This window comes from Lygodium microphyllum, chromosome 18, assembly GCF_053477565.2.
Source record: "Lygodium microphyllum isolate KBCC chromosome 18, Lygodium_microphyllum_v1.1.10, whole genome shotgun sequence".
Classification (NCBI taxonomy): domain Eukaryota; kingdom Viridiplantae; phylum Streptophyta; class Polypodiopsida; order Schizaeales; family Lygodiaceae; genus Lygodium; species Lygodium microphyllum.
In genome coordinates this window covers 78,737,903-78,758,174 of record NC_141152.1, presented here as the reverse complement: position 1 = coordinate 78,758,174, position 20,272 = coordinate 78,737,903, and the positions used below count along the sequence as shown (strand labels likewise).

Sequence of the window (20,272 nt, the reverse complement as noted above, 5' to 3'; positions counted from 1 at the left end):
ATTGTTACTATAACATTGGTGCAAAGCACCAGCCTAGAACCAATGCAATTAATTAGTTTGGTACTCTCAACAATATTATATTAATTGATTACTAATGTCTAGAGTTGTGTTAATTGATATTTAATTCATCACACACATACACACACACACACACACACACACACACTCTCTCTCTCTCTCTCTCTCTCTCTCTCAATATATCATGTATGCTTGGACATCCATCATGTTAAAATATGTTTAGATGTAGAGTATATGTGTAGGGTCATTCTAATCTCTACAAGGGCACCTTACAAGTGCACAAACATTGACATGGGATGAAGTACTAGCTTAACATTGGTGTGAAATATCGGGAGAATCTAAGTGCAAAAGCACATGTAATGTGCCTCCCTCGCACTACTGTCAGGGAGAACATCGATACGAAAGGTTAGGAGAATCCAGGCGTGAAAGGTACTGTAGTTCAACCGTGAGCGCGAGAGAGATCGATCTAAGCTTAGCTTTACTTTCTTTTCCGTTTTGGGATTATATGATATTGGTGCTTCGTGATAATATCCTAAACCGTATTCCGGCCAACCCGCGCAAACCTGAGAATAGACCTGCAAAACGAGAGACAATTCTGGTAGCTTGCTCAATCTCGAAGGCAATTAACAGAAAAGGGGTGTAAGGAAGGAAAGATGTGTGAAGCGCGCGGTGGCCGAGGAAGAAGATGATTTTGGGTAAAGGGAAAGAAGAAGAAGAAGAAGAAGAAGAGGACTTGCGTATACGGTGCTGCATAGGAGTAGCCTAGTGCTTTTCATCATTAAGATGAGCTCTCACTGCCACACAGAGAGAGACAGAGGGAGCGAGGGAGAGAGAGAATCCGTTATCTCACTAGGGCTTGGCTCCAATACCTTTACCCGGCCTATAACGTACCTGTGTCAAAATGCAAGCCCCCATAGCCACTATAACACTATAACCAGGGGACGTTCTCAACTTTCTGGTAGTATAGATAGTGTGTTCGTTCTGATGTCTTAAACATGGTGCAACTTCCATGGAAGCCTTTTGGACAGTTGGACGGTTGGACCCCATATTCTCGTTCCTTAATCAGAAATATAATTGCAAGCCCAGCATGCGCGCATCCGAGTGTTCTTCGTTTTCCTCTAGAAAAATAAGGCTGTCCAGTACTCATACGTCTGCAGTACTGACTCTGCAGCGCCATGGCATGGGGGCCGCGGCTGCTTGTGTTGTGTGAGATGTCTTTTAGCAGACTGCAAGCTTGACTAGTATGACTACTGCATCTCAACAACAATTCAGCCATGCCCGCATCGATCTGACCTGTTGGAATACGGCGCCTTTATAATAAGCAGTACAAGACCTTCTCAATCAGAAACCTAAGTTATCAACAGATAGCGTTCTCTCTCTCTCTCTCTCTCTGTGTCTCTGTGCGTCAATCAGCATCATGATTCCTTACTATAAGCGATCGCCAGCTGCGAATTATACCCTTGATCTCTGTCTAGTCTTATGGTTCGGTCTCCAGCTCTTAATCCACATTGCCATACTAGATGCTACAAGATCGACGTCGTCTTCTCATCATCGCCTCCACTGGACGGTACTATTAACTAGCAAAGCTTTGATACTTCCCTTATCAACGTGCAGCATTGTACTTATAAACATCAACTCTTCACTCTGACACTGACTTGACCATACGTGATATATCTATGGACTTGATTATAGATTCAGTTCACAGAAGTGACTCGCCTTTGCCACACGAAGTCCGTCGTGTCTGTGAATGGCCAGTTTCCAGGCCCAACTGTGTATGTCCGAGAAGGTGACAGCGTGGCGGTGACGGTTACCAACTTGGTTCGTGACAACGTTACCATCCATTGGTAAGGATCAGAACTAGCTTTGAGAAACTCACTAATTCATTTACTAGTCTTATACATAGTCTCCCCCAATGTCAAGTAGTCTAGTTCCTTGAGGGTCTTGGAAACATGTAATCCAAATCAAACTCAATTTCATTTTCATGGTCTAGTCTTTATTGACAATTTATGGACCACATGAGTGATGACAATTTATAATGATGATGATGTTGTTGTTGATGCTATTGTTGTACTATTGCTGCACGTGCGGCATAGGCATGGGATGAGGCAACTACTCTCTGCATGGGCTGATGGACCAGCCTACATCACACAATGCCCCATCCAAACTGGTCAATCTTATGTGTATCGTTTCAAAGTGATCGACCAAAGAGGCACCCTCTTTTGGCATGCACACATTAGTTGGCTTCGAGCCACACTTTATGGTGCTTTCATCATCCTACCACAAGAAGGTGTTCCCTATCCCTTTCCCACACCTGCGGCTGACTTTCCCATTGTCCTTGGTATGAGCTCTAGGTCCTTATTGTGTTGCCTACTTATGAATCAAACTATGTGAATGGTGTAAGCTGCTTTTAGAGAAGGTGATCCCCATTCATTGTTAAGAGGGAACACCATGATACCATTTCTAGGGGGAACTAGCATATTATGATGCTAACAAGCAAATATGTTTTCATTATTTCCTTATGGGTTGCTTGTATATGTTTATGTTGTACCATATTAGGAGAATGGTGGAATGCTGATGTGGAGGAGGTGATAGCTGAAGCATTAGAGATTGGGGGAGGATACAATTTCTCTGATGCTCTCACAATCAATGGACAACCTGGGGATTTCTACCCATGCTCTGAAGAAGGTATATCATGAATTTTAAGTTAATGGATCTATTGCTTTCTAGGTGACTCAAAAGTAATGGTCCATAGTGGCACATTCATGAGGTTTAGGAAGTAAACACAACCTTATTTTGTAGCTAAAAGTATGAGAGGTAGAGAAGGTGCCACATGGGGCTCAAAAGATGTTAAGAAACTTGAGCAAGTACCTTGGTACTACTGTTAGGCCTAGATCCCCTACAGATAAGTGATAGATATGTGGCACTAACCAATTGCTAGAAACATAAAATCATAGTACGAAGTGTTACATCTAATGCTAGGTAGGTTTAAAGTGCCTATTTGTGTTCACAAAAAACGTTTTGTGGGAGATAATATAAAACCATCAACTTGGAATAACATTTGTAGATTTTCGCCAATACTTTTAGGGTATTTAATCAATATATCATAACTAACCTACCCCTAGTATGCAATCTCACATACACAAACACACATGTGCACACACACACACACACACACACACACACACACTCTCTCTCTCTCTCTCTCTCTCTCTCTCTCTCTCTCTCTCTCAACAATGAAAAGGAATGAACGATGAAAGGTGCCCCAAGGGATGTATCCAAGGTTTGAACTCATGCACCCACCCATGGGCCATGTACACCCCTACCCATTCAAGCCAATTGGGCGACAACCCCATTAACTAAACTTATTTTACCCTAATTTACTGAAATAAGAAAAAGTCTCAAAGTTCTTTGTAAATTTCTTCAAACTTAACGATGGGCATGAGGGTGAACCTCGGCTTTTAGTGAGCTCCGTGCGAGCGATGGGGAAGCGACTAATAAGAGGGGGAGGGAACATGGGTTGGTTGTTTGTCAGGGACCCAAGTGCTGGAGGTGGAGAAAGGGAAGAGGTATTTGCTCAGGGTGATAAACGCGGGGGTAAATTTCGAGATGTATTTCGGGGTGGCGGGACACAACCTCACGGTGGTGGAGGCGGACGCAGAGTACACCAAGCCCTACGCCACGCCCTACATAGTCCTGGCACCGGGCCAGACCACCAGTGTGCTGCTGACAGCTGGCCAGCCACGTGGCAAGTACTACGTGGCCGCCTCCGTCTTCTCGCCGGCACCCAGGGACACCGTCAACTTCACCGACACGCCCGCGACGGCCATCCTGAGCTACGCTCCGTGCAGGAGCCGCCGCGCTGACGGCGCCGCCATCCCGACCACTGCCGCCAGCAGCGGCGCCGGGGCGGGGGGCGGACGGAACCGCTACGCGGCGCTCGGGGCTCTGCCCGAACTGCCCAGCTATGATGACGTGGCGGCCGTGCAGGAGTTCTCGCAGGGGCTCCACAGCCAGTCGTACTCCAAGGGCTACTACTACATGCGTCCCAGCAGCCACGTGGACGAGCACCTCTTCTTCACCGTCGGATACTCCCTGCGGCCCTGCGCCCCCGGCGACACGTGTGACGGCCCCAATGGCCAGCGCCTCTCCGCCTCCGTCAACAACATCTCCTTTGTGAACCCGCCCATCTCCATCCTCCAAGTAGGCCCTTCATCCTCTCCCATTTTCTTCTTTATTTAAATTAAGTGCAAACGATTATACAATTTCAGCCTTAATGCATGCGAAAAATATTTTCCGAATAATGCATGTGTTAAATATATTGAAGTGAACGAAAATATAATGCCACAATGTCTTCGACCAGGTCACTGCATTGCTATGTAACTCATCACCTAAAACATTTTCCTTTGCCAGCCACCCCACACCCCACACCCCCAGCTCCTCCTCTCCTCCTGTCATGGGGTTAAGGCAATGAGCTTCAGGAAAAACCAAGGCCTAGCATTAATTACATTTTGAGATTCGGAAAAAAAATCAATTATCCATGGATTTTCGAATTCTTTCTCATGTTTTTTTTTTTCAAATTCAAGGTTTCAAACCTTCTCCTTTACATTTTGAAGTAAAGTTTGACGGTTCTTTTGACATTTTGCCAATTCAAATCTATGAAGTTGCTATTATATGCTTGATATATTGTCATTCTCTAAATCCATTGGATTATTGTTTTTGTCGAAGGGAAACCTCGGTTTTTTTTTGTGAATATTGTGTTAGATAGTGGAACTAAACCCACACAAACACCTTAATAAACTCAAGCACCAACCTATGATCCTAGCCTCATATGGATATTATATTCACCTTCTCTTCTTTTACTAGCCACAACACACCTAGCTATTGTCATTGGATCAATGCAATGCTCAAGCAAAACCAAGGTTTAGCATGAAGCACATTGTGAAATTTAAAAAGAGTTTTGAAATTTTTTGAAAGAAAGAATTCTTAATTTTAAAATATAGGGCCATTAAAGTTATAATTATGTCTAAAAAATCACAAAATCTAATTTAAAGATTGCAAATCATCAAGGTTAAAGGTTTTTGTGTCAGTTTTATAAAATCTTCTTCATGAACATTGGGACAAGGAGAAGTCATGACCCCCTCCTTAAGGTTGTGAATAAATCTTTTATAAGAACTTGATAACGTCAAAGTTTTAAACAAAGTCTACAACCTCAGGGGGATCACTCATGGATATATGTATGTATCATGTGGGTTCAAAATAATTAATTTTTAACATACAAAATTTATATGTTTTTTACATATAAAAGGGTGTAATATAAAGAGGATATTTATAGATTGAATAAAAAAGGGTTCACAAAAATTTTACAATTAAAGATATTTATAAATAGGCCTTGAACACGTGATATAGAGAATATACATATAGTGAACCCTCCGAGTCTACAACATCTCTTGATGGTACCACACACGAAGGCTTTGGTTAAAAAAATTTGGGCATTGATCTAAACAAGACAATGCCTCTCAAAGTGAAAATCATTATAAAATAAAAACGATAAAAAAATGTGATGGGAGGAGAAAGAGAGTCTACATAATATATCATTATCCCTTTATAGTGATTAGAAAAAAAATGATTTCCTTCTAATATTTTCCATCTAAAAACAATAAAAATAGGATTGCAAATTGCTTCAGTGAAAAACCATTACAAGCCAACAAGAAAACAAAGTACATCATCACACATTTGTGTAATGTAATTTGTATTTGCTCACATTCTTGACTATTAATATAGATAGCTAAAGGAATAGGTTTAAAAAATAAAAGGAGGATCAAAAAACTTACTTGTGGAATTCAAATCTATTGCCCCATGACATCTTCTCTACTAATAGTGAATGTGTTGTAGTGTCAAGCATACCCAAGGTAAAAAAAATAAGAGACCTCAATGATTTTTAGTTTGTAGATAGGAGGACAAATGTTTGGTCTATCAATGGTAAAGGGTTTATAAATTGGGTGAATGTTAAGAGAAAACCCTATTTTTGGGCAAAATTTAAGCCAAATTTTGTGTATGTGTGTGTGTTTTTTTTTTCAAGTCTAAAAGTTTAGCTCGGTGACCAAGAAAAACTTCAAAAAATAGTGTTTGGCTAAAAATTTCCCCTAAGTTTTTCCCTGACCATACCCCATACTTACTAGCAATGAAAAAGGGTTTTAGTGTTAGTATCAGACTAAACATGAAAAAGTTTTGTGGTATAAACCATACCCTATTGACAATGAAGGGGACTGAATAACTCTTAGTCAACAGAGTTCTATTTACCCATGGTAAGAGATTATTTTACAACAAAAAATCAATGATATTGGGGAGGATGCTACATGATTGGCCCTATAACTTTGAATTAACTATTAATTGAATCACTAAGATACTGATTATATTTTGGTTTTCTAAAAGTATCAACAAACTTTGCTCATTTGAATAATTAAAGAAGGAGAAAAGTACATGTGCCATGATACGAAGGTGGCTTTCAATAAGGTGCCATAAACATGATATGTTTACCTAGTATAAATGCTTCTTTGTACTACTAGTAGCAATTTTTAAAATTGATTGAATTGTAATAATAGTTAGTCTCTACTCATCTATTTTAAACCATCTTGCTTTAACTAGCAAATTTAGAACAACATTTTGGTAACTTTGATTTTGATTGTATGTTGTGTTCATGTCATTGAGGTCAGGGTCTCAAACTTAGCCTTTTGGAACAAGAAAGGATAATGGTCAATGTAGTCCATCAATCACAATTGGTGTCAATCATTGCTTCCTTTACCTTGAAAATCTAACAAACTTACAATTTTAGATACACCCAAGATCTTACTTTTTCAACCTTTTTGACCTCCCTGTAAACTATTAGAAAAGGCATTGCATGAATGCATAAGCAACAAAATGAATTTTAGACCTCCATTTCCATGGTTGTAATAGTCATGTCCATTTTTGTAGTACTATTTGATTACATATCCTACCAATGTATAAGATAGTGATGCCAAAAGAAAATTAAGGGTATCTTAATTGATCTTATCATCTCTTTTTAGAGAACATTATCAATGAATTTGCTACATTGTATGATTTGAAGTGCACCAATCACATGATGTAAGTTTAAGTACAATCAAATTGTATGAGTCAAAGTGTTATAACATATGATATGATTACAACACAATTACAAATGGAATTAAACAAGATTATTGACATTGTTTTTCTTCTTAACCAGGCATATTATAATCAAATCAGTAATATATATGAGTCAGATTTTCCAGACAACCCACCATATCCATTTAACTATATAGGAAATTACACAAGAGGATTACTAACAATGCAAGGAACAAAGGTGAAGGTTCTTGAGTTTAACAAAACAGTGCAGATTGTGTACCAAGATACTTCAATATTGTTCTTTGAAAGCCATCCAATTCACTTGCATGGCCAGAATTTCTACATTGTAGGGAGTGGATTTGGTAATTTTGACAAGACCACAGACCCAGTCAACTTCAACCTTGTAGACCCACCCTATAGAAACACTATTGCAGTTCCATCTGGAGGATGGGCAGCTATTCAATTCACAACCACTAATCCAGGTATAACTTCCCTAATTATTTATCATTTAACTGCCAAGATTTTCTTAGCTTAATTACTTTATCAATTTTACAATAGTTGTCTTTGAATAATTGACATAAAATGTAGAGCTGTGATATGTAGTTTTCAAAGTTATGACCCATTACTAAGCATTGACATGTATTTTTCTAATAAAAAAATTCAACTTTTGTTAAATGCTAACTTGGGCTTTTTTAATGATGTCATAATTGAAGTCATGTACCACTAAGGGGTTCAATCTTGCAAGCATTAACCTTGTGACATTGTGCATGATGTAGGTGTTTGGTACATGCATTGCCACATTGACCTACATAATTCATGGGGAATGGCAATGGCTTTTATTGTTAAGGATGGAAATGGATATCAAGAAACTTTGCCACCTCCACCCTCAGATCTACCTCCATGTTGATTGAAATTGCAAATGGTGTCATTAGTGATAAATTTATGAAAAAGTCTAACCACATTGAAGGACCATTAAAGACCGTCACAAATTAATATTGATTCCCATTAAATGAGTGTCACAAGAATCTCTATAAATAACAATTGCATTTACATGAATATGAAAAGATGTTCTAACTCAAGTCCTTGATCAATTTTGATAGGATGCAAGTTTCTAGTTTTCTCCCCATCTACAATTCATTGGAAATGTCAAACTTAACATTTATATGTAATAGTTTACTTGGATAGTAGGATCATGTTTTCTTGCACACATATAATGCATCCTATGTAAACTTGGCACACTAAATGTGCTTCATGTGACATCGTGTCATTTGAATCTTGCAAGGTTGCATGCCACTCACTTTATATTTTTTGTTAGCAATGGTAGTTGCTCCCCTTTCCTCACAATATTGAAAGGAGAGTGTGCTTTACAATTCAAGAGGTGGTGTCCCTAATGCATAATGACATAAAGGCACCTACAAATATTGAGCCATAAGGGCTCCTAAACATGTAGTAATAAGGTTAGGTTATTGCACAAATATGAATGTGGGAGAAGAAGGTTGGGTTCTTGCATAGATAGCTCGAACTAATATAAGATTGTAATCATTCAAATTTTATTTTTGGGTATAATAATACATTATACTATAGCCAATTCTAATTTAATTATCAGCCTTTGAGCCCTGGGCAAAAGAGAATATTGTAGTTAATGCCATAGGTAGTCCTCAGGGTGTTCACTATATGTATGTCCTCTATATCACATGTGTTCAAGGCTTATATGTAAACACCCATATCTTTGAAAATTTCCTAAATAAAACATAACCCTTTGCTATTTAATATATAAACAACCCCTCTAGAGTGACCCACCCAAGAGGTAGTCATGTCTGATAACTTATGTGCACATCAAATTTTCTCTATCATGTGTGTGTGTGTATGCATGTATGCTACATGCATGCATGCATACATGCTTGAACTTATGATATGAGCTTCCACTACTAAATAGGTGACAAACAAGGTAAACACTTGAATTGGATAGGTGAAAAATAAGGTAAATTGTTGAGTTGGAATTTAATGGACTCTTATATGCATTGTTAGGCTAAAAGGTTCATAAGTGTAGGCATTCAATTGGTCTCTCTTTACTTTTTCTTCCATATTGACTTCTTATTTGAGAGACTTCTTACTACTATACTAGACTTTTGTAGAGTTTCTTATTGTTAGAATGAAGTCCTCTCTCTTTCTTTCTTGTATGTGTGTGAACTTTGTGTGTATGCATAGAGAGCAATAATACCATTGTTATTGAGGATACATAAGTAGTACTCTGTCATGGTTAGAAATAAATTTCACCTATATAAGTACCATTATAAGAGCTTCACCAAATATGTAATATTTTCTCTCTCATATGAGTGAAAAAAATATTTTTTGAACTAAAATCATATTTCTTTCCATTTATTGATTATAAGAATGTATCTAAGGCAACTACCATTATATTAGCTATCACATATGATAATACTTACTCTCACGTATATATTTATGGACATGAATGAATTATTTTGATGATGTCATTAGCCCTTTATAGATATAAATGTGCCACAATGTCACGTTTTGAAAAAAAAATGATTTGTGAGAATATCTTTAGCACGGTAGCATTATCACATGTGATTATATTCTCTTGGAGATCAATGTGGTTTCTAAAAGAAGCCCATATAACATGTGCAATCACTCAATAGATTGCATATATTGCTACCTTACATTATATAATGGCCTCCCTCATATATTCTCTCTCCTCACCCCCACTCTCTTGCCAATTATTATCAATTATCAATACCAAATGATATAATTCATATACAAAAAAGGATGAGTAAGAGCTAATAACTCTACAATATGAATAATGATTGTTACAAACAGGCATGCATATTAACTTACATCACTACAAAGAGGTCAATATTGAATATATAAGAATACACCTATAAAGTAGAAGCCATGTTGTTTATTGCAAGTTAGTATTGTAACTTGCAAGCCAAAACCATAAATACATATATATTGCTTGATAGAATGGAGAAAGATGCCATGTTAGACATAACATATATGATTTTCAAAATAGAAGGTGGTAAAAGTTTCTTCATTTCATGTTATTGTAAAGAAAAAGGTAGCATCAATTAGACAATTTAACACGCCATGAAGGAAGATGAGGTGAACATTGTCAAAAATAAGAAAGGTTATTTAGGGTTTATAACCTTAGTTTAGGGTTAGTAGAACCTTAAAGATTGATAAATAAATTATGTAAGCCATGATGTAGTATCTACAAGAGGTTCTCTTTGAGCATGACTCTAATGACCCATCAAGGAGTAGAGTGAATCAAGGGGTACATCCACCATCCTAGGGAGGTGGAAATGTGATTATGGCCTAGCTCTTGAAGACCTAAAGAGGGAAACTTTGATATATATCTATCTATGCCTATTTGAGGGACACTAATTAATGAAGCATTAAGTGAGTGCATTATTCAATATCGCTTAGTATATCATGGCTCTATTGTCTCATAAAATCCATATTATTCCAATCTTGATCATGCACTTGCACATTTCCATGGCTCTATGTCTCATGGCATTCATGCTATTTCAATATTGATCATGCACTTGCACATTTCAAAGATGGTATCAGAGCCGAAGCACACTTTGCTCCCCTTCAAGCATCAAACATCTTGCTAACTTCACCCTCCATAGCTAAATATGGAGTATAACTTCTTATTTATTGAATTATTGATTCCAATGGCATAGCCAATCTTCAAGCTATAGTTCTCAAATTTTAGGCTACATAACTAGCTTCAAACATAGTACTCAATTTTTGCTATTGCATCTTCATCAAGCAAACATTGAATCTCTCCAATAATTTTGTAAAATTTGCTAGCCATAAGCACATAACAAAAGTTCTAACTCTTTATATAAATTTGCCAAAATATTACAACATTCTCTAACTTCGTTAATCAATGTAATGACTTTTTGGAAAAAAAAAAGTTACAATGGTCACTACTTTTCAAACCTACTATCCTATCATTATCATCACCATCATCATGCTCATTATCACATCAAAAGTTGCTCCATCACCACATTAGGGGGGGATATGGACTCAAAATTGTCCATTTTGCTTAAGAATTAATGATTCTTCTAATGACAAGAGATTTGAGGTGGACTAATGGGAGAGGGGGTGGTGTGCACATTTTATCCACTCCCTTTTTCCTCTTATCCCTACCACTTATAGGCTTGTCTCTCTATGTCCCCTTTTACCCCCCTTCCCCCAACCTTTTACCACTCCATGTCAGGTGGGTCCCATTGGGCATAAAAAAGGGGACCCAAAATTTGAAAAATTTCCCTTTCCCTCCAAAAATGGCTTTCACCCTAAAAATCTCTTCTTATGACATGTATAATTTAAAAATATATTTTTTGGTATCTTTTTGCAAGACACTTTCATTTTGGTCATTCCCTTATCTCCATTCCACAAATCCTCTCAACTTTCTATGCTCCCATCTTCTCTCACTCATAGCCACACAACCCTAGCTTCTCTTAGCCATAGCCATATATATAGTACCTAGCTTCTCTCCTTCTTCCATGGTCACACTCTTACCTCCATTTCACAAATCTTATCATCTTTCTATACTCACATATAGCCACACAACCAGTACCTTCTCCTAGCTATCTCCACATAGCACCTAGCGTCTCTCTTTCTCTTGAGCATAGCCATAGCCACACATCCCTCACATTCTCCTAGCCATAGCCATGCAACATCCAACTTCTTCTCTTTTTTCCATGGCAATTTTATTTCTTCTATTCCACAAAATTTATCATCTTTTTGTGCTCATATAGCCATAGCCACACAACCCTCCTTACTTTCATTACCATTCCAATGGCATCTACATATCAGCAAAGGAAACTGTGTGATTCCATATCTATTGTCTATGTACACAATACAAAGGATGAACATGGAAAATGGAAAGGAGCATTATTCAAGAAGGATTCATGGGTCTACATGCAACCTTTAACAATAGGGCCTCATCGAGTTTGTTGCCACGGTTTACGACAAAATCATTGGAAGGATAGAGTGATTGGGTTTCAAGAAGGTTAAGATGGTGGCCTTGTTCCATCAATTCAACATGTGCATGATATGAAGGTCTTGACACTACCTCTTGGGACTACTTGAAACATTTTTCCCTTGAATTGTAAGTCACTACTTTTATGTCCTTAACTTCTCATATATTTTCAAGGTCCTTCTCTTATGTTAGACATTTTCCCTTTGAATCTTGTTGAGACTAGTCTTTAGGAAGATTTTCTAGGACATACAAAGCTTTGCATGTGGATGTGGGAAAAACAATGAGGATTGGAAAGTCATCACTACAGCTTTTACATTGCAATATCGTTTTCTATAAGTTCATGTATTATATAGTTCCTACATCAGTTGATTCGTATGGTTCTATTGAATTACTTCCTTGTCCACCTCTCAATTCTTTGAAATGGTCCATTTTGAATGAGTGAATGCTTCTGATATTAAAAATGAAGATCATCCATGGCATTCATAGCTCGTTGAGATTCAAGAGAGCTTCAAGATCAATGTGTCTTTCATGATTTGTACCAATTCATGTTTTTGCATATATCTTCAAAAGTACTAATGTGCATCAATGTCCCTCCATGTTCATTTTTAAGGACATAATTGAGGACTTTCTTAATTCCAATTTTGAAGAAGGATGGAATGAGATGGATGGGGTACACAAAAGTGACATCTTTTTATATAGGTGGTCTTTAGTGTTACATTTTGTTACTTGACTATAGGTTCATCATTGTACATGCACTTATATCATTGGTGTTGGATGAAGAAAGCATGCCAATGGATTCCCATGGAGTCCACTGAAGACATGAGACAAGAATTTGATATTCAAATTCATATTCCAAGAGGAATGATTGAGTCAATCACAATGAATGATTGTTAGTCTCCTAAATCTATAGGAGCATCTTGTCTTGATGGGAAGCATCATGGTAGAAAGGTGAACTTGTTTAATATTGGAAAATTTTTGTTTTGGTTGTGGGATGTAGTAGTTTAAATCTTGTTTGGTTTTTTTTTCTTCTAGATAGACAAAAGAATGGAGAAGAATTATGTCAAGAAAAGGACAGGAGAGAGAGAAGAAGAAATAGAGTGTGTGTGCAGAAGAGAGAGAAAGACGAAAGAGAGTGACGAGGAGAGAGAAATACTAGAAAAGGAGAGAGAAAGACAAAAAGAGAGAGAAAGAAGCCATGAAAGCTTGGAGAGAGAGGTGAAGATGAAAGGGGACTTGTATTATAATCTAATGGCCCAAAATCAAGTCCCTAACACCTTATATACCAGCCACCACTGTAGCTAGTATTTCCCCATTATTAAATCCCCCTCTCTTACATTCTATTCCCACCCAAAGGTTTTTTCCCTCAAAAACAATCTGGGCACTTATGATAACTGGGCAGGAGCTGATCAGAGTACTACTCTACTGCATTATTACAGGGGTATACTAATGAATGAAGAGGTATTGTTGCGTATGATGGGTCATTGGGGTATGTACAACAATACATGGGCCTTATTGGGGAATTATGAAAAATGAATTTTGACCCAAATATCTTGAGTAAATGTGAGCTGTAGACAGTGGAGAGCAAACTGTTTATTACAGGGCCATGCTGTAGTAAATCTGTCATAACTTTTTGTAGGAGACTCCGATCAGGATGTGCCATATATCAAAACAGATCTCTTGAGGAGTACTTTCAGCCCATGTATGATGTCCATTGCTGTCCATAGTATAGAGTAAAATCTTCTTTGAAACAGAGAGCTATCTGCAGTCAATCTGAGAGAAAATAGGGCCATAGTTAGCTAGATTTCAGCCAATTCTGATTCTAGTAGCTATGAAAAATCTTCCAAAACTGAAGCTGGCCTCCAAGAAGCTTCCTCAAGTGGTAAACATTGCCACTTAATCAAGTATTCCATGATGGAGCTAGAGCAAAGCTTCTTTTCCCTTTGTCCTATGACTTGCTCGGGCATGTATTCAATGATGCCTTCTTCATCTATTGGTGGCAGCTCCTCAACATAATCCATTGATGATTGAATGAAGGGCTTCAATTGACTCACATGGAAGACATTATGAATCTTCGTGGATGGGAGCAATGACGATTGATATGCCAAGTCTCCCACTCTTTTGACAATCTAGTATGGCCCATAGAACCTGTGAGCTAACTTATTGCTGGACCCATCCTTAAGGGTGGCATATCTAGACTTAAGCACCTTCAAAAGCACCAAATCCCCTTCTTGGAACTCAACATCCCTTCTTTTTCATCAGCATAAAGCTTCATTTTATCCTGAGCTTTCTTCAAGTTGACTTTACATTGAAGTAAGGCCTACATTCTATCAAACTACTCCTTGCTTTGTGGGTTTATTTTATCATTGGAGATAACTGTGGGAAGGGGAACCTTATAGCCATACAATGCCTCAAAAGGTGAAACCCCAATGCTAGAGTGTGTAGAGTTATTATAGGAAAAGTCAGCCAAATGCAACCATGAGTCCCAAGCATACTGCACATCATAACAGAAATGCCTCAAGTAAGTTTCTAGCCACTTGTTAACCCTCTTTGTCTAGCCATCGGTCTATGGATGGTAAGCAGTGGAAGGGGCTAACTGAGTGCCCATAGAGTTGAAAACTGCCTACCAAAAGTTACTCATGAACTTAGCATCCCAGTCATGCACAATGACCTGTGATAATCCATGTAGTCTGAAAACATGTTCCATGAATTGGCTCGCCACTTGAGAAGCATTATATTGAGTCTTTGTGGGAATGAAATTTGCCTTCAGGCATAGGCAATGGCTATAGTAAACCAACTGGTTTTAAGGTGATGTCCTTGTTTTGCTGACATGGCATGTAGCTCAATACAAAATCTTTTACATCCTTCCATAGACCCTTCCAATGAAAGCTTTTAGCAATCTTGTCATAGGTTTTTAATATGCCTAAATGACCAGCTGTAGGTGAGGATTGCATCTCTTGCATGATCTTTTGCTTGAATGGAGAAGTGTATGGGATGGCAATCCTACCCTGAAACCATAAGAGACTGTTCTTAAGCTGACATGGAGAGTTTTCTTTCACATGCCCTTGTTGTAATTTCTAGAAAACGTGGCTGAAATAAGCATCTAACAAATAGGCCTCATGAAGCTCTTCTATCCAATCATTATGAAGTGCCATGATGGCCAAAACTTTATAAGCCCACATTCTTCCATGATGGCCGAAACTTTACAAGTCCACATTCTAGATAATGAATCAGCAACTACATTGTCTTTTCCCTGTGTATGTGTAATGTCAAAGTCACAGTTTTGCAATGTAGCTACCCATCTACATTGTTTGGGGGTAAGATTAGACTGAGAGAGAAAATACTTGAGGACCTTATGGTCGCTCTTGACCCTAAATCTTCTACCATACAAGTAGTGGTGCCATTTCTTAATGGCATGAAGGATGACCAGCATCTCTTGGTCATATACATTCATGGTCATCTCATTTTCAACAAGTTTGCGGCTCTCAAACGCCATAACCCCATGCTCTTGTAACAATATAGCCCCTATGCCTCTACCACTGGCATCACATTGAATGGTAAATTCTTTTGAAAAATCTGGGCAAACCAAGATGGGAGTTGAGATAAGCAAATCCTTGAGCTGATTAAAGCTCTTTTCAGCTATGGCATCCCAGAAAAAGGCCTCTTTCTTAAGCCTATCTGTCAAGGGAGCTACAATAGTGGCATAATGTCTAATGAATCTGCGATAGAATGATGAGAGACCAAGAAATCCTCTAAGTGAAGTGGTATTTGCAGGTGTGGCCAGTCTTTTATACACTGCACTTTCTTAGGATCAGCCCTAATTCCATATTCACTAATAATGTGCCCCAAGTACTCCACTTTTGTTTACATGAAAGAACATTTTGTCTCCTTGGCAAAGAGTCTATGCTGTCTCAATACATCAAACACTTGCCTTATATGCCAAAGGTGATCCTTCGATGATCTACTATAGATGAGGATGTCATAAAAGAAAACCAATACAAATTTGAAAAGAAAGGGATGAAGTATTTTGTTCATTAAGCTCTGAAAGGTGGCCGGTGCATTAGTTAACCCAAAAGGCATAACCAAGAAATGATAAAGCCCTCAATCAATTCGAAATGCTGTTTGACCTCATCCCTTGCCCTCATGCGGATCTAGTGATAGCCTAACCTCAAATCCATCTTTGTAAAGTACTTAGCCCCTTTGAGCTCATCTAGCAAGTCATCTCTGCGTGGAATGGGGTATATGTTCTTCACGGTGATCTTATAAAGATCCTTGTAGTCAATGCACATCTTGAAAGATCCATCCTTCTTTTTGACCAATAACATAGGGGAAGCATATGGTGAAGAACTAGGCACAATAAATCCCATGTCTTGACTTGTTTGTCAACTTCTTCTCTTTCACACCTAGACAATATGTAAGGTGGCTTGTTCACAGGCTTTGACTAAGGCTCCAGATCTATGGGATGATCAACCGCCTATTAGGGGGTAGTGCTGTAGGTATTTGGAAGAGGTCCTTGTACTCTTCTAAAAGAGCTCTCAATGCTGAATTCTTTACTGTTTTAGTGTATTGATCTGAATTTTCTTTATTTAATTGCAATACAAAGATTTGGGACAGTTTCTTGAACTCTTTCTTGAGTTGTTTGCTGGTAATGAGCTGAAATTCACTGTTATTTTGAATTCCATGCAAGTGAATGAGCTATCCCGCACTGACAAACTCCATATACAACAAGGAAAAATCCATGGTTATAGTGCCCCAAGTGCTACCACTATCTACAAGTATAAACACATCCTTCCCATGAAATTTTCCCTTAATGCACAATGTATTAGGGCTTCTGGATTCTGTCCAAGCATCCATAGATATGGTATAAATAGTGGTAGCATGTATTTCAGCATGTGGTTCATTCTTTCCACCCATACCCCATGATACATGACCATCGGGGTCAAAAGGAAAAGATTCAGCAAGGTCAAAGAACTCTTCTTCACCAATCTCTTCATTAACATCATCCAATTCAGTAATCATCATAAAAGCATGTGTATCCTTAGGGTCCTCCTCTGAGTCCTCAAATACCAACATGTTGTGAACCCATGCCTTAGTATTTCTAAAAGCACATTTGATGCATGATCAACTATATACTTCTCACCACACTTGAAACAAAGCCCTTTTTGCTTCCTTTCTTTATACAAATCCATAGGAATGGACTTTGGACTACCAAAGACTGAAGCATTTTTATTCTTGATGTCCCCTATTATCCCTTCTCGCGCTGTTTGCTATCCTGAAATTACTTTGTGGTCTTGAGGCATTAAAAGTGGGGTATGTGGGGATCTTAGGAGTGCCGAATGGCATGTTACAACCACCATAACTTGCCCCAAACTATCCTGACCTGACATCACTTCTTTACTACCCAAAATGTGACTGCATAGGTCCTCTTTGCTGCCCAAACACTGGCTGAGATGCCCCTCTTTGCTATCCAAGCCAAAATGAAGCATCCCATTGATACTTACGAGAGTACCTCTCAGCCAACTTAATATCTTTGAACAAATATGATGGATTTTGAGCTGAAACATTAGTCGAGAGTTGGGAATCCAGCCCATACACATACTTGGGTAACTTGGCATCATCACTAATTGACTCAACATACATGGTAAGGTTGAGGAACTGATTTGTGTATTCTCTAACAGCAAGACCACGCTATTCAAGGCCATACAATTGGCAAACAAGCTTTTCTTTCTCCACATTAAGGGAGTTTTGAGGTCTCGAAAATGCCCTGTAAGAGATCCTAGAGAGAGAAAACAATTTACGAAATAAAATCATTTTATAGAATTTTTAAAAGGTTTATATTTTGGTAAGTTAAAATATCAAAATTCGTCAATAAGTCATTGTCGTGATATTCTCGTGGTCACATCAAACCTAGAAATCTAGGTCACCATAAAGTTGGCAAGGTTGTCATAATGAAGATCTTACCTCTCCTCATTAAAGTGAAAAGTAATATTCAAATTGAATTTTGGTGTATACTCGATTGCCTCCCTCCATCGTTTCTCCATCGTTTCTCTCTTCTTTTTTTCTCCTCCTTATTAGTCTCTTCTTTGTTTTCGTTCTTTTTTTCTCCTTATTAGTCTCTTCTAATCAATCACCCAATGATATCTGTAACTCAGCTATGGATCAATCATCTAATGATCTCTGTAGCTCTCATAAAAGACCTCTCTATCATCTTCATATCGAGTTGGACAGTGAGTATAAACCAATAAGAAAGAGAACAAAATCTATCACGGTTACAAAGTCTATGAAACATATACTGAGGTTTGAAGGAAAGAAGAATATTGATCTTTGGTTAGATGGAAAGCTATATCCCAAAGATCCTAGCAGAAATAGCACTCCTCCTTTCTATAATAGCTCATCATTAATGAGGTTTATTGGTGATGGCTACAATGGATTTTTAGGTTATACACTTAATCTTGTTGCAGAAAAGGATATCCTTGGACTAGAGAATCATCTTTTGATGAAACACAATATGGAGTTGTTGCAGAAGCTAGAGGATTGCCAACAAAAAAGTATATTTTTTTTCACTTGAAAAATCTTAAATATGGATTTATTTAAACTACTTCCATTGATTTGTGATGTTAATTTTGCTTAGATATCTTCTACAACCAAATGCAAGTGAAAGAGATTCTTTAAGAGCAGCTCAGTTTTATTATCATCTTCTTCCTTCAGTAGTTTCAAAGGATATTTTGGAGAAGAAGAAATTTAAAAAGGCAAAGAAACAATGCTTGGAGTCATTTGTAAAGGATCATTCTTTGGATTCTGAGTTAGTACAGAAGACACTGGATAGTATTGGTATCAGTCGAGATGCTTATATGCAACTTTTCCAGCTTTTACAATCAAATATGAAGCAAGGACAGGTACACAATTGCATACTTCCGAAACCATTTGTGGTTAGAACTATCAAACAGAGAGTTAATAACAAAGTGATGGAGATTCTAGGTGAGCCTTTTCATATCAAGGCTAGCTTCAAGGGTAAGAAAAAGGAGGTTATATTCAATGAATTTAACAATATTTTCCTTGACTTTCCCACCCTACAATGCTTAATGATCAAATTTTATGACTTGTCAGTAGCAGAGGCACAGGGAGTGGCTAGATTTGTGATTAAAATTGATGAAAGTGAGATTCTGAAATGTAAAAAATTGGAGAGAATCTCTATCACTTGATGAATAGAGCACTTTCGTTAGGTCATTGCAATCACTCAACATCATTTAGTGTTCAATCTGAATATAACATCTAGTGGCTAGGAGCATTTGAGGTAGATACTGAGAATTTTGATATACTATATTGGGTTTTTCATCAAACATCAATACCTAATGTTATTCAAAGGCAACAAGCAGGAGAAGAGCTATTTGTTGAAGGATTTGGGAACTATAGGATTGAGTGGCACATAGCTGGTGACCTAAAGACACTCAAATGTATGTATAATGTATCAAAGGGAGCTAACTCGAGATCTCCTTGCTTATACTGCATGTCACCAGCTGCAGAGTTAAACTCAAGCAATTGGAATAGAGCTCCCTCTAGGCACAATAAGGATCTACAATTTAAACCAGTCTTGGACATTCCTTTAGCGAATGCCCATATTTGTACACTTCATGCACTTTGCAGGATAATTGAAAAGCTTGTTCATCTCTATATAGGATTCGCATGGAAGTTGAAGCCATTATCAACTAGAACAGATGCTATAACAAAGGTTGAAAAAGTTCTCTCTGTTTTTTTATTGTGATAAGACTGAATGGAATGATGATGATCTCAAAGACTTTAAAAACCAATTGAACCTTTTCAAAAAGGCGATGATAGAAGCTTGGGGTGATCAACACTTTACTCACTATATGGTAAGAAGTTTGTATATGTTTGTTTCTTCATTGTCGAACTTATATAATGTTTTTTAATAACTTTATTTATTTGTTGACTATGCAGCATATTCTATACAACCATGCTCCATACTTTATTAAACAATATGGATCTCTATCTATCTGGTCAACCCAAGGTATGGAAAAATCACATTATCAAGCAAGAACAAAATATTTCAGACACACAAGACATGGAGGTGGAAGACACAAAGCCAATAGTTTATTAGAGGTCTTT

General features: G+C 37.8%; 1 protein-coding gene across 2 annotated transcripts; it reads left to right on the top strand.

Moving 5' to 3' along the window:
• Nucleotides 1–293: 293 nt before the first annotated feature.
• On the top strand, nt 294–8,319 carry LOC148021054 (putative laccase-11). Of its 2 annotated transcripts, XM_087698899.1 has the most exons (8): nt 294–1,585; nt 1,711–1,862; nt 2,112–2,356; nt 2,575–2,703; nt 3,551–4,218; nt 7,259–7,375; nt 7,472–7,619; nt 7,914–8,319. In XM_087698899.1, the coding sequence occupies exons 1-8, from the start codon at nt 1,436–1,438 to the stop codon at nt 8,042–8,044; spliced, it is 1,740 nt and encodes a 579-aa protein (XP_087555025.1). In that variant the 5' UTR covers nt 294–1,435; the 3' UTR covers nt 8,045–8,319. The 2 variants fall into 2 exon arrangements, with proteins under 2 accessions (XP_087555025.1, XP_087555024.1); XM_087698898.1 differs by having other exon boundaries at nt 7,259–7,619.
• Nucleotides 8,320–20,272: the final 11,953 nt, after the last annotated feature.

Excerpts from the sequence above, each read along its gene's own strand:
- LOC148021054 (XM_087698898.1), top strand. The coding sequence starts at position 1,436 with ATGATTCCTTACTATAAGCGATCGCCAGCTGCGAATTATACCCTTGAT. Across the intron at positions 1,586-1,710 it reads ATCATCGCCTCCACTGGACG|ATTCAGTTCACAGAAGTGAC; the intron begins GTACTATTAACT and ends ACTTGATTATAG. Across the intron at positions 7,620-7,913 it reads ATTCACAACCACTAATCCAG|GTGTTTGGTACATGCATTGC; the intron begins GTATAACTTCCC and ends TGCATGATGTAG.